General features: G+C 42.5%; 1 protein-coding gene across 2 annotated transcripts in view; it reads right to left on the minus strand.

Moving 5' to 3' along the window:
• Window positions 1–11,812, minus strand: part of fgfrl1 (fibroblast growth factor receptor like 1) — a 243,214-nt gene extending 231,402 nt beyond the window's left edge. Inside the window, exons 1-2 of one of the 2 annotated variants that reach the window (XM_008121947.3) lie at window positions 11,429–11,812; window positions 8,210–8,325 (exon numbers count right to left, since the gene is read on the minus strand). In XM_008121947.3, the coding sequence (XP_008120154.1) occupies window positions 8,210–8,270 (61 nt within the window). In that variant the 5' untranslated portion in view covers window positions 8,271–8,325; window positions 11,429–11,812. Of the gene's footprint in view, window positions 1–8,209; window positions 8,326–11,399 lie in introns of both variants that reach the window. The other variant, XM_008121946.3, reaches the window with a different exon arrangement.
• Between the last annotated feature and the right edge of the window lie 3,786 nt (window positions 11,813–15,598).

The raw sequence follows: 15,598 nt of genomic DNA on the forward strand, positions 1-15,598 counted from the left end.
CTACAAAAGCTTGTACAGTACTACCTACTTCTTTCTCTCAGTTAGCCTCAGATGTGCGACAACACCCCTTTGTATACTAATATTCCAGAGGAAACCAGCTATGCCTTTGATTTTTGGCACTCACATATACTGGAGGACTTTCCATTGACTGGAGACAAATTATGAGTGAACAGGAACACCAGCAGAGAATATGAATAGCACCACTCTGAACATTTATGAGTTTCCATGACTGATCAAATTCTGTTGAAAATTGACAGCTTCAGAAGATTTTTATGAAAGTCTATAAACTGAGAGATACAGTAGAAGGTGATAGTTGTCAAAACAATGCTGTCATAAATTCTGCCACTGGCAGTAAGTTGTCTTTGATTCACCAAGTTTGGGGCATTCATTGTCATTCTATCAGTGAAGTTAAATCAGAAAACATTGCCATTCTAGTTTAAGCAGTTAAAAGTTGGCATAATTCCATTTTCTGCTTCATGATTTGTAAACTGTCCTGTAACTTTTCTGGTCATTGACAAATATTACAAACACACTAATGGCAAAGTTGAAAATGCATTCAGGAAAAATGTGAATAAACACAAAACAGGGCTTTCAAATATAATTTCTAATGAACTATCTTATGGCTTATTCTACATATAGCAGAGATTTTTGTTCCATTTGAAGTGACTTGGGATTAGAAAAAAGAATAAGATAAACACCGCCATAGGATTTTTAAAATAGTATCAGAAGCAACTTGAGAACATACGGTAAGTTGTTTCTGGTGTGAGAGAATTGGCTGTCTACAGAGACATTGCACAGGGGACGTCTGAATGTGTTGCTGGGAGGCTTCTCTCATGTCCCCGCAAGCTAGAGCTGACAGATGGGAGCTCACCCCATCTCACTGATTTGAACCAGCAACCTTCAGATCAGCAACCCAACCTTCAGGTCAAAAATTCAGCTGGCACAAGGGTTTGACCCTTTGTGCCACTGCGGCTCCTAATACCATAGGAAATGAGCTTTATTTTTAAAAACCACAAATATAACTCTGTGTGACATGTAATTTTCAAATCAGATATAACGTAAGACTTTGGAGTAAAATCGGATTTCAGTTGAAGCACTTTCTAGTGTTACACAGGAATTTTTCTCTGTGCTCAGAGAAATCTGAATTGTTGACCCAAATTTTATGCAAATTAAACTCAGATTAATAAAACTTGCAAAAAAGATTCCAAAGGCCTTTGGGAATAGGTCATATCAATTCTTCATTCAGACAAAGTGAAATTTTATTTCATTAAAACTATTGAAATAAATGGAAATAGGTGGAAATCAGAGAACAGATGTCTTGCTTGTTTCAATATCAAGAACATCTATTCTGTCCTTATCAGTGAAAATTGTACCCACACACTTGTATTAAAAGCCAACATAACAACAACAATAAAAATCCCACTACAGCAACCGTTGTTTCCCACACAGGCTCATTTTAATTGATAAATGAAGAGAGATGTTCTAATCTGACGTAAGAGTTATTCTGATAGTAATATTTTAGGATATCTCAATAACAGTAGAATTACAGGAGCTCGTGAAAACAACATGCAGAGAGAAATCAGAAAACTTATGAAATTCTCAAAAAGAACATCAGTGTATGGGCCTAGCAAAGAAAAAGACATTTCTTTCCCGAAAACCTTTAAACACCTTATATATTATCTTATACAAACCAATGCAGCCAGTGCTAGCTTGACCATTTAAGGCCCCAAAGGCAAACAGGGTGGCAACCTGACAGATTTGGAATGGATACTAGGCTCACTGTCACTGCAATATCACACACAAAAAAGCATCCGATTGGATTATCCATATCTGACTGATGGAATATAGAAACCAGTGAAACAAAGCTGAACATAATTGACTGTTACAAGCTTGTGGTATCCAGTGATTTCAGAAATCTCAAGGCAGTTTGCATTCTTTTAACACAGGTAAACTTGGTATGGGATGAATCTCAATGCTATTCCACATCAGCTGTACAAAACAACTGCAAATGTAAAGGATATGTATATGGCAGTTTGCATGCATGCAGTTCTTCCTCTGACAAAATCATGAAACAGTGGCTGCTTTCTATGCTGCATTCTTTTCCATGCATTGTTTACAACATAATGCATTACATTTCCTATAAATTCATTGAATTTGCCCTGAAGTATCTCACAGCAGAAGATAAAACAAACAGGAGCAACAGCTTGAAGCTTTACACAAGTTCCTGAAAGCAAGTCTACTACAGAATAATGTCATTTTTAAAAAGGTAAGTTAAAGGTTTCCCTTGATGTTAAGTCCAGTCGTGTCTGACTCTGGGGGTTGGTGCTCATCTCCATTTCTAAGCCCAAGAGCCGGCGTTGTCCGTAGACACCTCCAAGGTCATGTGGCCGGCATGACTGCATGGAGCACCGTTGCCTTCCCGCTGGAGCGGTACCTATTGATCTACTCACATTGGCATGTTTTCGAACTGCTAGGTTGGCAAAAGCTGGAGCTAACAGCGGGCACTCATTTCGCTCCCTGGATTCGAACCTGCGACCTTTTGGTCTACAAGTTCAGAAGCTCAGCGCTTTAACACACTGCACCACCGGGGGCTCATAATGGCATTTAGCTGCTTTCAAATAAGTTTGATTCCTCTAGTAACAACACTAGCTATAGGAGTATACCAACCCATCAGCCCTAGTTTCATTTCCAAACAATATACAGTAGAGTCTCACTTATCCAACACTCGCTTATCCAATGTTCTGGATTATCCAATGCATTTTTGTAATCAATGTTTTCAATATATCGTGATATTTTGGTGCTAAATTCATAAATACAGTAATTACTACATAGCATTACTGAGTATTGAACTACTTTTTCTACCAAATTTGTTGTCTAACATGATGTTTTGGTGTTTCATTTGTAAAATCATAACCTAATTTGATGTTTAATAGGCTTTTCCTTAATGCCTCCTTATTATCCAACATATCCACTTATCCAACATTCTGCCGGCCCATTTATGTTGGATAAGTGAGACTCTACTGTACTACAATAATACTGTCTTCACTGTATGTTTGAGATGGACTCAAAGGAAAAACTGGTCAATGTTAAAAGGATACAGCCGGATTTCCAGAAAAATCCACCCTGTTGCCCATTTCATATGTTGCCGCAATTATTTCTTCTGAAAGCCGATGGGTGGAACAAATTATTGGAGGCTTCTGCATCACTCCTGTTATTCCTCTAAATCTCCCAGCCTAAACACTCCAGTATGTTGGCCAGATGGCTAATTCTGAGGAAAACCACCTGATGTGAGATGGATTCTTGCATTTGCAGAACCCAAGACCAAACTAGAAAAAGAGAATCACATTCTACATGTGCTACTACTTGTTAATGCAGATTGAAAAAAACGCACTTAATTCTGTTTCACATTAAGAATCCCATTTTATCTTACTCTGTTGTTCCATTCTGTATTTGCAGTCCAATACAGAATCAGTTAAGTCAATCTGACCAGAGAGTTGTCACGCTACCCAGAGGTGATGAAAGGGTTTGCACCATTCTTCCCAAGGCTTCTGCCTAAACATTCCTTGGTCCTAGGTTAATTATGTTTATAGATATATTTACCCTGCCCTGTAAGTTACTGGGACAGTTTGGTAATTACGGCCCCTTCCACACTGTTCCAATATTCCAGGATTGGATCCCCAATTATCTTCTCATGCCAGATTATCTGGCAGTGGAAACTCGTATAATCCAGTTTAAATCAGATAATCTGGAATCAGATCCTGGGATATAGGCTAGTGTAGAAGAGGCCTTAGTTACATAAACCTCCTTTATTTTGAGGACCACTCTGTCCTCTACATAGTGCTCCTAGGAAAATAGTTTGGTCAATCAAACGGATTGCTTCATTAGAGCTTGGAACAGTTACTAACATCCTTAAGACTCGCCAGCAAACTGTACACAAAGTCTGTGTGATCAAAATAGGAAACCTCTATACAATAATTTATCTAAACTATTGTATGAGAGGGAAGATATAAACACCTGAACAGACACTTAAAAATGACATTCTAAAGTTTGGTTAAGGTAGAGGTAAAGGTTTCCCCTGTCATTAAGTCCAGTCATGTCTGACTCTGGGGGTTGGTGCTCATCTCCATTTCTAAGCCAAAGAGCCGGCATTGTCCATAGACACCTCAAAGGTCATGTGGCCAGCATGACTGCATGGAGCGCCGTTACCTTCCCGCCGGAGCAGTACCTATTGATCTACTCACATTTGCATGTTTTCGAACTTCTAGGTTGTCAGAAGCTGGAGCTAACAGCGGCCACTCACGCTGCTCCCGGGTTTTGAACTTGGGACCTTTCGGTCTGCAAGTTCAGCAGCTCAGTGCTTTAACACACTTTGCCACCGGGGCTGTTTGGTTGCGATATATTAAAAAAATAACTTTGTAGTACACAAGATGTTCTCCATTCCTGTTACAATACAATACAGTTCCCTTTTCAGACTTCAGCAACACATCCATCATTTTTCAAGGAAGATTCATAAATGTCACTTTACTGAATCTGCTCTCTAAAACCGCCTATATCATACTACTTTCCTCTGACTTTAACACAATTATGCATGTGTGTTTTACTAATTTACTATTACTCAGCGCTTGACCGATTTTCATTCAGATATAGTATCTCTAAGCAGAGTTTCTTTAATCTAGGGGCATTACAAAATTTAAAAACACTGAAAAATATCTTTATAGTCTAAGCAAAGCCTTAGCCCACACCCCATGAACACAAACATCACATTACACTGCAGAGTCTACATGTACCGTGTACACATGCTAGACAAAGGTAATAAAATGTAGCTGTTAAATTCAGTTTTCAGAATTGAAACCAAACTGTTCTTGTCTCTAAGTCTTTCCAAATTCTTCGCTGAGCTCCTAATGACATATTAATCCATCATCTATGAAATTAATATAAATGTATGACTACTTAATCCATTCAGTGCTGTATACTGCCTCCATCTTAAGACTGACTCCATTCAGTCTTTTGGGTCTTAAAAAGCTATATACTGTTTGCCTTTCATCCCGCATGTAGGAGGAACAACTTACACTGCTACTGCTTCTATAAAATATTTGGTAGGGGGTGAGCGCATTGGAGGAGCTGAGCATGATCCAAATGTCCATTGTTTTCGCAAGACTCTGACTCACTTTCCCCCAGACACTGGCACATGTTAGTGAACAAAATGAAGGCCAAATTTAAAAGTGTAGACTTATTAAGACACTGCCTTATAATGAATTGATCTAGCTAATTTAGTACTGTCTCTGATAAGTATAATAAAAATTTCGTGTCAGGAGCGACTTGAGAAACTGCAAGTCGCTTCTGGTGTGAGAGAATTGGCCGTCTGCAAGGACATTGCCCAGAGGACACCCAGATGTTAAATGTTTTACCATCCTATGGGAGGCTTCTCTCATGTCCCCACATGGAAAGCTGTAGCTGACAGATGGAGATCACACCACTTCCCGGATTCGAACCACCAACCTTTCAGTCAGCAGTCCTGCCAGCACAATGATTTAACCCATTGCGCTACCAGTGAATCGCAGTGTCACTAAAGAGTTTCAGGCACAATTATTTCCCAGTCCTAACCTCAGATACCAGCAATTGTATCTGTGACCTTCTACATGCAAAACATATGTACTTCTATTCACCTAATTCTGCAAGTTGCATGAGTCTTAGCACCAATCTTAATGGGCGCCCTGCACCAATCTTTAAATACAGTAGAGTCTCACTTATCCAACATAAACGGGCCGGCAGAACGTTGGATAAGCGAATATGTTGGATAGTAAGGAGAGATTAAGAAGCAGCCTATTAAACATCAAATTAGGTTATGATTTTACAAATGAAGCACCAAAACATCATGTTATACAACACATTTGGCAGAAATAGTTCAATATGCAGTAATGCTACATAGTAATTACTGTATTTATGAATTTAGCACCAAAATATCATGATGTATTGAAAACATTGACTACAAAAATGCATTGGATAATCCAGAACGTTGGATAAGCGAATGTTGGATAAGTGAGACTCTACTGTATACACAATATTAAATTCTTAAGTCAGAGCTTTCCAAACTGTGTCGCAACACATTTGTGTGTCAGCTGTAGGTGTGTTGCACCAACATAATGAGAAATGACACCTTTTTTGAAATATATACCTTATAAATCATACATTTTAAAATATATACAGTACATAAAAGGTATTCATGAGCTATGTTGTGTCCCCACACATGTTGTTATAACAATGTAGGTATTGTTTGCAAGGAGTTGGTTTAACCTCTGGTTTGCTAGCAAAGCTGAATGACTGTTTCGCAAAATGACACATGTCCAAAAATGTTCCGCAGACATAAAATGTCTGGAAAGTTCTGTTAAGTCATCTTAACTGAATAGGATTGGCCCCAGGAGTAATCTCTCAGTGGGAGTGCTCTCAATGTCAAAATGATACATCCTGAGAAACAGAAAGGGACTGAAACAGCCTGCGTGACAATGGCTCTTCAGGATTTGGTTAAGTTGCAATCTTTATGAAAACAATTTGGGGTCTTTACCAACACAATTCTTCTTCTTTGACCCCAGTTTCTTAGAGGAATCTGATGACATATTCAAGTCCCAGTGCTAAAATATGTGCTAGCTGTGGAGAACTGTCACTTGTCTGTCACTTAGGGGGAAGTTAATGGATATGTTTGTTTAGTCGGTGCTGTCGGGAATACAGGGCGAGGGGAGAGATTACAGAAAGGGGGAGGCCCCCCTGGTCCACCCAGGAATGCAACTGTTTTCCCTTCAATCCAGACTGAAAACTGGAAGCCAACCCAGTATTTCCACAACTCAGAAACAGGAGCCATGGAAAAGGCCCCAAAGCACATTTGCCTGTCAGGAAAAAAGGACCTGCAGAGAAAGCCAATGGCTTGTAAGATGCAAGCAAGATTTCCATGCCATCGGCTACTATTCTTGGAGGAACTCAAAGATATCAGTAAAAGAGAGAAAGAAAATATAAAGTACAGGCAGTCTCCAAGTTACAAACAAGATAGGTTCTGTAGTTTTGTTCTCAAGCTGAATTTTTATGTAAATCAGAACAGGTACATTTTTAAGCCTAACTCCAGCTATATAAAGATAGGCATGCTTTGGATAGCACAGGAAGGGTTAACACCCCTGTGGGTTTTGTTTTGCTGTCTGTGCCCCTGTTCACTATTATTATCTTTCCGGGCTGTATGGCCATGTTCCAGAAGCATTCTCTCCTGACGTTTTGACCACATCTGTGTCAAGCATCTTCAGAGGTTATGAGGTCTGTTGGAAACTAGGCAAGTGGGGTTAATATATCTGTGGAAAGTCCAGGGTGGGGGTACAAACTCTTTATCTGTTGGAGGCAAGTGTGAATGTTGCAACTGATCACCTTGATTAGCATTGAATGGCCTTTGAGATTCAAAGCTTGGCTGCTTCCTGTCTGAGAGAATCCCTTTTTAAAAAACTCTAAAATCAGGACAGTAAATAAAGAACAAACAGGGGGGTTCCAGACATGAAACAATCAGGGCCAACTAACACCTCTCAACAAAGGGTTTCCTCTGGCAGGAAGCAGCCACGTTTTGAAGCTGCAAGGCTGTTCAATACTAATCAAGGTGATCAATTGCAACATTCACACTTGCTTCCAATAGACAAGAGTTCTTTCTCCCATCCTTGATTTACCACAGATATATAAATCCTACTTGCCTAGTTTCCAACAGATCTCACAACCTCTGAGGATGCCTGCCATAGATGTGGGCAAAGCATCAGGAGAGAATGTTTCTGGAACATGGCCATACAGCCCAGAAACTCACAGCAACCCAGTGATTCCGGTCATGAAAGCTTTCGACAACACATTATTATCTTTATTTATATCCTGTCTTCTCCCGATGGGGACTCAAGGCAACTAACACCTATCTGTCCAAGAGATTTCACTTCACTTTCTATCCCTGTTAGAATTGGGATTTTGGGAAACTGGCTTGTTGTGGAAACAAGGACTGATGATAAAACTTCAGCGGAGACACTTTTTCCCCATGATAACTCTTCCAAGAGTGAATGTCCCTTCTGAGGGGTAGATTTCTCTCCCTTCCTGTTGTCTGACCCTCGGAGTCATTGCAAGTCGGATATTTGTAACGTGGGGACTGCCTGCACATGCAAAAAAAGGCTGTGAGCGGCATGAGTCTCTTTCCGTGGCTTACCTCTCGCGGAGTCAGCAAGCGCAACAACTCCCACAAAAAGCAGCACAAACTGGAAGTCCATCCTGAGCGCAGGCTTTCCTCTTTCTTCTTCTTCTTTCCAGACTGAAAGGGAAGGTCTAGAAAAGAAGAAAGAAAGAAAAAGTCAAATAACACAGATCAACAAGTAGTTTTCATCAGATGTAATTTTAGGTCATTCTTATGGAGTTTTTTGTGCTAAATTCAGACCTGTGTTAATTTTTTCTTGTATTGCGTGTAGCTTTAAAGGTAAAGGTTTTCCCCTAACATCAAGTCTAGTCGTGTCTGACTCTGGGGGTTGGTGCTCATCTCCATTTCTAAGCCGAAGAGCCAGTGTTGTCCGTAGACACCTCCAAGGTCATGTGGCTGGCATGACTGCATGGAGTTCCATTACCTTCCCGCTGGAGCGGTACCTATTGATCTACATTTTGCATGCTTTCAAACTGCCAGGTTGGCAGAAGCTGGAGCTGACAGCAGGAGCTCACCCTGCTCCCCAGATATGAACCATCAACCTTTTGGTCAACAAGTTCAGCAGCTTAGCAGTATAACTCGTTGTGCCACAGGGGGTGTCATTTTTGCGACGAGGCTAATTGAATAATTAATGCACTTATCCACTGATATCAATTAGATTCTATTGATATAAGTGCGTAAATGTGTTAATTATTTGATTAGCCTCATCACAAAAACTACACGTGATAGAGAACAAATAAACACAGATCTGAATTCAGTGCAAAAAAAACACTTCTCTAAGTATGACCCGAAATTATATCTGACGAAAAATACTTGTTGGCTTGAGGTTAATTAGATTCTATTGATATCAGTACATAAATCCATTAATTATCTTATTAGCCTCATCGCAAAAACTACACGTGACAGAGAAAAAATAAACACAGATCTGAATTTAGAGCCAAAAAAAAACTCTATAAGCGTGACCAGAAATTACATCTGATGAAAAATACTTGTTAGCACATGGTTAATTAGATTCTATTGATATCAGAACATAAATCCATTAATTATCTGATTCGCCTCACCATAAAAACTACATGTGACAGAGAAAAAATAAACACAGATCTGAATTTCGAGCAAAAAAACTGTAAGAAAGATGAGAAATTATATCTGATGAAAAACACTTGTTGGCTTGTGTTACACGAAAATGATGCAAAATGTGCAGACTTTACAGTAGTCCACCGTAATGTACCATTCGTCATATTTTTAAATGCTGACATGATGGAGGGAAAGTAAAGACATTTAAAATCAGGATAAAAAGTTGATTTAAACTGTGCTGCTCTCATTTCTGATGGTTACAAAAAGTTTGATTTTGCCGGCTTGTGTAATTTTTTAAAAGCATAAGGAGAGTGGAACTCAAAACTTCATCAAAAGAGGGGAGACTTGACTGGAAATCCAAGCAAGTTGGTGTTTTGAAAGAAAGCAATGCCCCTTGAATCCCATGTCAGCTCTCCCCTTGCTCTCTGGAAGCTGAGCCTTGTCACCTGGGCTGCCTGCCTTTGAGAGTGATAATGAAAGGAAGGAGCTCAAGCTAGACAGCGAGCAGGCATGTCAACATCCAATGCAAACCGCACCAGGGGAGAGAAAAGAAGAGGATTCTCCCACTTTTTTTTTCTTAAATCGTGTCAGAAGCAACTTGAGAACATAGTTTCTGGATGAATGGATTCTGGATGAATGGATTTAAATCTTGGACATGCTTAAAATGTTATATAATGTGATTTATTTTGTAATGGTATCTGTTTTATATGAATTGTTGTTTTGTAGATTGTTTTATATGAATTGTTTTTAGGCATTGAATTTTTGCCTATTCACTGTAAGCCGCTTTGAGTCCCCTCGGAGAGAAAAGCAGGGTAAAAGTGTATGTAAATAAATAAATTAATAATAGTGCAAGTCACTTCTGGTGTGGGAGAATTGGCCGTCTACAGAGACGTTACCCAGGGGACGCTGAGATGTGTTACCATCCTGCTGGGGGGCTTCTCTCATGTCCCCACAATGTTTTTTTTTTTTCGTGTCAGGAGCAACTTGAGTTGCTTCTGGAGTGAGAGAATTGGCCGTCTGCAAGGACGTTGACGCCGGGATGTTTTGATGCTTTTACCATCCTTGTGGGAGGCTTCTATCATGTCCCCGCATGGAGCTGGAGCTGATAGAGGGAGCTCATCACCGCTCTCCCCGGGTGGGATTCGAACCTGGCAGCTTTCAGGTCAGCAACCCAACCTTCAAGTCGCAAGGCTTTAGCCCACTATGCCACCGGGGGCCCCGGTGATAGAGGTGACAGACTCCGATGATAGAGCTGATAAACGGGAGTTCACCCCGTCTCGCGGATTCGAACCGCCAACCTTCAAGCCAGCAACCAACCTTCAGGTCTGCAGTCCAGCCGGCACGAGGTTTTTAACCCATTGCGCCACCGCGGCTCTCCCACCCAGAGCAAGGAAAAGACATTTCCACGACCACCAGCCTGTCCCGGGGTGCTTTGCTTTCCCTTCGGTGCAAAGCTCGCCGGGCCGCACGGGGCTCAAGCATAGAGACTTGTCGCGGCTCATCTTTTCGAAGGAGCTTCTGGTGGCCTAGGGGATAAAAACCTCGTGACTTGAAGGTTGGGTTGCTGACCTGAAAGCCGCCAGGTTCGAATCCCAACCGGGGAGAGTGCGGATGAGCTCCCTCTATCAGCTCCAGCTCCATGCGGGGACATGAGAGAAGCCTCCCACAAGGATGGTAAAACCATCAAAACACCCGGGCGTCCCCTGGGCAACGTCCTTGCAGACGGTCAATTCTCTCACTCCAGAAGCAACTCCGGTTGCTCCTGACAAGAAAAAAAAATCTTTTCGAAAGCAAGAGAAACGCGGGCCGGGATTCCCACTTTCTGCCCTCCCGCAGAATGGATCCCTGCATCTTGCAAACCTGACCCAGGGCATGAAGAAGAAGAAGCCGAAAGGGCTGGGACGGGTTTGGAAATCGGCTTCGGCTCCCCCGCGAGGAGAGTCACCTCCTGCGCCCCAATTTCGGGCACTTCTCGTCTCCTTCGCCTCGCCGAGGATGCGGCTCGGCAGCCAAAAAAGCGGGGTGCTGCCTGAGGGCCGCTAGATCTCTTGTCGGCCGCGGAGAGCCGCGCACTTGTTCCGCCTCCCCGCTTCCCTCCCTGCTCTCTCTCTCTCCCGGGGTCCCTTCTCACCGCGGCGGAGGATGAAGATGGTGCCTTGCCTTGCCTTCCCTGCTCGGCGCCTCTCAAGCCCCTCTCCGCCTCTCCGCCGGCGCCTCCTCGCAGCGGGACCCCTCTCCGCCGCTGCCGGGCCCCATGTGCCGCCCTCTCTCTTTCTCTCTCTCTCTCGATCTCTCTCTTTGACAGAAGCAGCCTCCGCCGTTCCGCCTTCAGCGCCGGACCCTGGCCGGGAGCGCCATCCTCCTCCTCCTCCCCGACAAAGGAACTCCGTCCCTCCGGCGGCGCCACGGAGCGGGATGATGCGGCGCCGCGGGCGAAGAGTCCACCGCTTCTGCTGCTGCGATTCTGCCAATGCTCCACTTTCTCTCCTTTTCTGCCCCCCCCCCCCTTCCTCTTCTTTTTCCTCCCTCTCTCTCTCCCGGCTCCGCGCGCCCGCCTCGAGGAGGCTCCGCACTTCTGGGCAGCGGAGAGGCTGCCCAGGGCCACGCCCACCCCAAACTTCGGGCCAATCCGGAGCTTCCCTCCGCCCTACGCCGACTTTAACCCTTTGTGTCTCCTTCGCGCACCTTGAGCCGAGGAGGGAGGAGGAGACAGAGGAGGAGGGCGAGTCGCGGTTTGGGACGAACGACACCCACACCGAGGAGGAGCGGGGCTGCCGGACAAAGTGCCCCGCCCCCCGCAGAGGCCGAAGCAGGGAAGCCCAGGTCTGTAACTCAGGGGGGTGGCGGGGTTAAGGGTTCAAATCCCCCTGAAAATGTTTCAGGTTGAAAAGAAAATCTGGTTTACTCATGAATTTTAATGGAGCCCTCGGTGGCATAGTGGGCTAAAGCCTTGTGACTCGAAGATTGGGTTGCTGACCTGAAGTTCACTATTATTATTATTATTATTATTATTATTATTATTATTATTATTATTATTATTATTATCTTTCCAGGCTATATGGCCATATTCCAGAAGCATTCTCTCCTGACGTTTCGCCCACATCTATGTCAGGCATCCTCAGAGGTTATGAGGTCTGTTGGAAACTAGGCAAGTGGGGTTAATATATCTGTAGAAAGTCCGGGGTGGGGGAACGAACTCTTGTCTGTTGGAGGCAAGTGTGAATGTTGCAATTGATCACCTTGATTAGCATTGAATGACCTTTGAGATTCAAAGCTTGGCTGCTTCCTGTCTGAGAAAATCCGTTTTTAAAAAACTCTAAAATCAGGACAGTAAATAAAGAACAAACAGGGGGGTTTCAGACATGAAACAATCAGGGCCAACTAACACCTCTGAACAAAGGGTTTCCTCTGGCAGGAAGCAGCCACTGTTTGAAGCTGCAAGGCTGTTCAATACTAATCAAAGCGATCAATTGCAACATTCACACTTGCTTCCAATGGACAAGAGTTCTTTCTCCCACCCTGGATTTACCACAGATATATAAATCTCACTGCCAGGTTCAAATCCCACCCGGGGAGAGCGCGGATGAGCTCCCTCTATCAGCTCCATGTGGAGACATGAGAGAAGCCTCCCACAAGGATGGTAAAACATCAAAAACATCCAGGTGTCCCCTGGGCAACATCCTTGCAGACGGCCAATTCTCCCACACCAGAAGCAACTAGCAGTTTCTCAAGTTGCTCCTGAGACCAAAAAATGAATTTTAATTGGTTAACCAATTCATGAAGTGACTGGCTTGACGTTGAAGGAGTTGGGGCTCGCTACGGCCGACAAGGAGCTCTGGCGTGGGCTGGTCCATGAGGTCAGGAAGAGTTGGAAGCGATGGAATGAATAAACAACAGCAAACAAAAGAAATAATACAAATGAAATGAGGACACAGGATTGGCCCAGCTTCTGACAACAACAGCAAAACCAATTCATGAGTAAACCAAGTTTTGTAAAATCTGAAACAATTGGGGGGGGGGGAGTTGAAACCTTAACCCACCCCCCACTGGCTACAGGCCTGGGGAAGGCCCATCTGTACTGCCATTAGAATCATAGAGTTGGAAGAGACCTCATGAGCTGGAATCATAGAGTTGGAAGAGACCTCATGGGCCATCCCCCTGCTAAGAAGCAGGAAAATGACATTCAAAGCACCCGCGACAGATGGCCATCCAGCCTCTGCTTAAAAGCCTCCAAAGAAGAAGCCTCCACTACATTCCAGGGCAGAGAGTTCCAGTGCTGAACAGCTCTCACAGTGAGGAGTTCTTCCTAACGTTCAGGTGGAATCTCATTTCCTGTAGTTTGAAGCCTAGTCTTCAGGGCAGCAGAAAACAAGCTTGTTCCTTCCTCCCTATGACTTCCCCTCACATATTTATACATGACTTTCATGTCTCCTCTCAGCCTTCTCTTCTGCAGGCTAAACATGCCCAGCTCATTAAGTCACTCCTCATAGGGCTTGTTATAATGCAGATAGGTCATTCCATGCCAAGTGGTCTAAACTTTAGCTTTAGCACCAGTAAGGTATTAAACTAAACATCTCTGGATTCGAGGTCTCTATCTGCAATAGTTGCAGATCAAGACCTGAAGGGTGGTAAATCAGCATGTGCACAACATTGAACAAAATACCATTTTTGGGGTCTAATAAAATTGAAACTCAATGCATAAGAATGGCTAGTAAATTGGAATCCTGTACAGTTTTTTCCCCCTGCTGATTCTGATGAAATTAATTTTAACATTATGGATGCAAAATCCAGTCAAACAACTTGACTCAAAGTGTGCATCAAAATGTGTTGTGACAAATTTTGACCAATATTCAGACTGCAACAATTTCCATGCACACAAAGATACAGATTTGAAATTTTGACCAAGCATTATGTTTGTGCTGGATATAATATTGCCAAATTTGCAGCTACCCACCATCTATTACCACTCTGCAGGAACTCTTCAAATTTGGCACTTTCTACACAAATGGTAAAATCTACCAGCATTCAAAACCAATTATTTAAAAAGAGTCTATGTGAATATGCTTGTGAATAGTATCTGAGAGAGAAAAAATTACTCTACAAGACTGATATGTTTTTGTTTTGCAATGTGAACATTAAGTATCCATTCATTCAGGTCAAAGTATGTTATATCTCACATTGAAACCAGCATTCCCATCACCATAGGGGCCACACCTGATAGCCATGCAATAACTAGCAAGACCATGAGGATTTATAAAGCATAATAAATAAATGTACGAAATATAACATACAGTAGAGTCTCACTTATCCAACATAAACGGGCCGGCATAACGTTGGATAAGTGAATATGTTGGATAATAAGGAGAGATTAAGGAAAAGCCTATTAAACATCAAGTTAGGTTATGATTTTACAAATTAAGCACCAAAACATCATGTTATATAACAAATTTGACAGAAAAAGTAGTTCAATACGCAGCAATTCTATGTAGAAATTATTGTATTTACGAACTTGGCACCAAAATATTACGATATATTGAAAACATTGACTACAAAAATGTGTTGGATAATCCAGAACGTTGGATAAGCAAGTGTTGGATAAGTGAGACTCTACTGTACTTCGACCTGAGTAAATAGATACTTAATGGATACTTTGTCACGACACACTTTGAGTCAACTTATGTGACTGGATTTTGCATCCATAATGTTAAAATTAATTTCATCGGAATCAGCAGGAAAAAAAAACTGTACAGGATTCCAATTTACTAGCAATTCTTACACATTGATTCTCAATTTTATTAGATCCCAAAATGGCATTTTGTTCAATGATGTGCGCACGCTGCCTGACTACCCTTCAGATAAAGGGGTCCAGATCAGCAACTATTGCAGTTAGAGACCTCAAGTTTTGGCAAACTTAGTTTAACGCCAAACTGGTGCTACAGATAAAATTTGAACAAAATTGAAGAACATGATGGTGGGAACTTTTTAAAATTTTAGACCACTTGGCATGGAATGATCCAGATTGAACTGCATTATGTGCTCAGTCTTGACACCTATCATGCAGTTGAGTTATACAAGTCTACACTGATCCTATCATGCAATCCAATGTGCATTTGTGCCAAGGCCCTTGCCTGCCTCCCTCGACCGTTAGCCTTCCCTCTGTTACAGGCCCCTCTGAATGGCTTTAGATAGAAAAGGGGGTGACTATTATGAGCCCTTTCTTCCCACGTCCTCCTGGAATTCGGGGAGATGTTAACACTAACAAGGCCCCCTTTCGCTCTATTTGGAAGTTAATCCATTTCCCCTCTTTCCCACTTGCAGAGAAGATCTGGC

Source organism: Anolis carolinensis, chromosome 3 (genome assembly GCF_035594765.1).
Source record: "Anolis carolinensis isolate JA03-04 chromosome 3, rAnoCar3.1.pri, whole genome shotgun sequence".
NCBI lineage: Eukaryota > Metazoa > Chordata > Lepidosauria > Squamata > Dactyloidae > Anolis > Anolis carolinensis.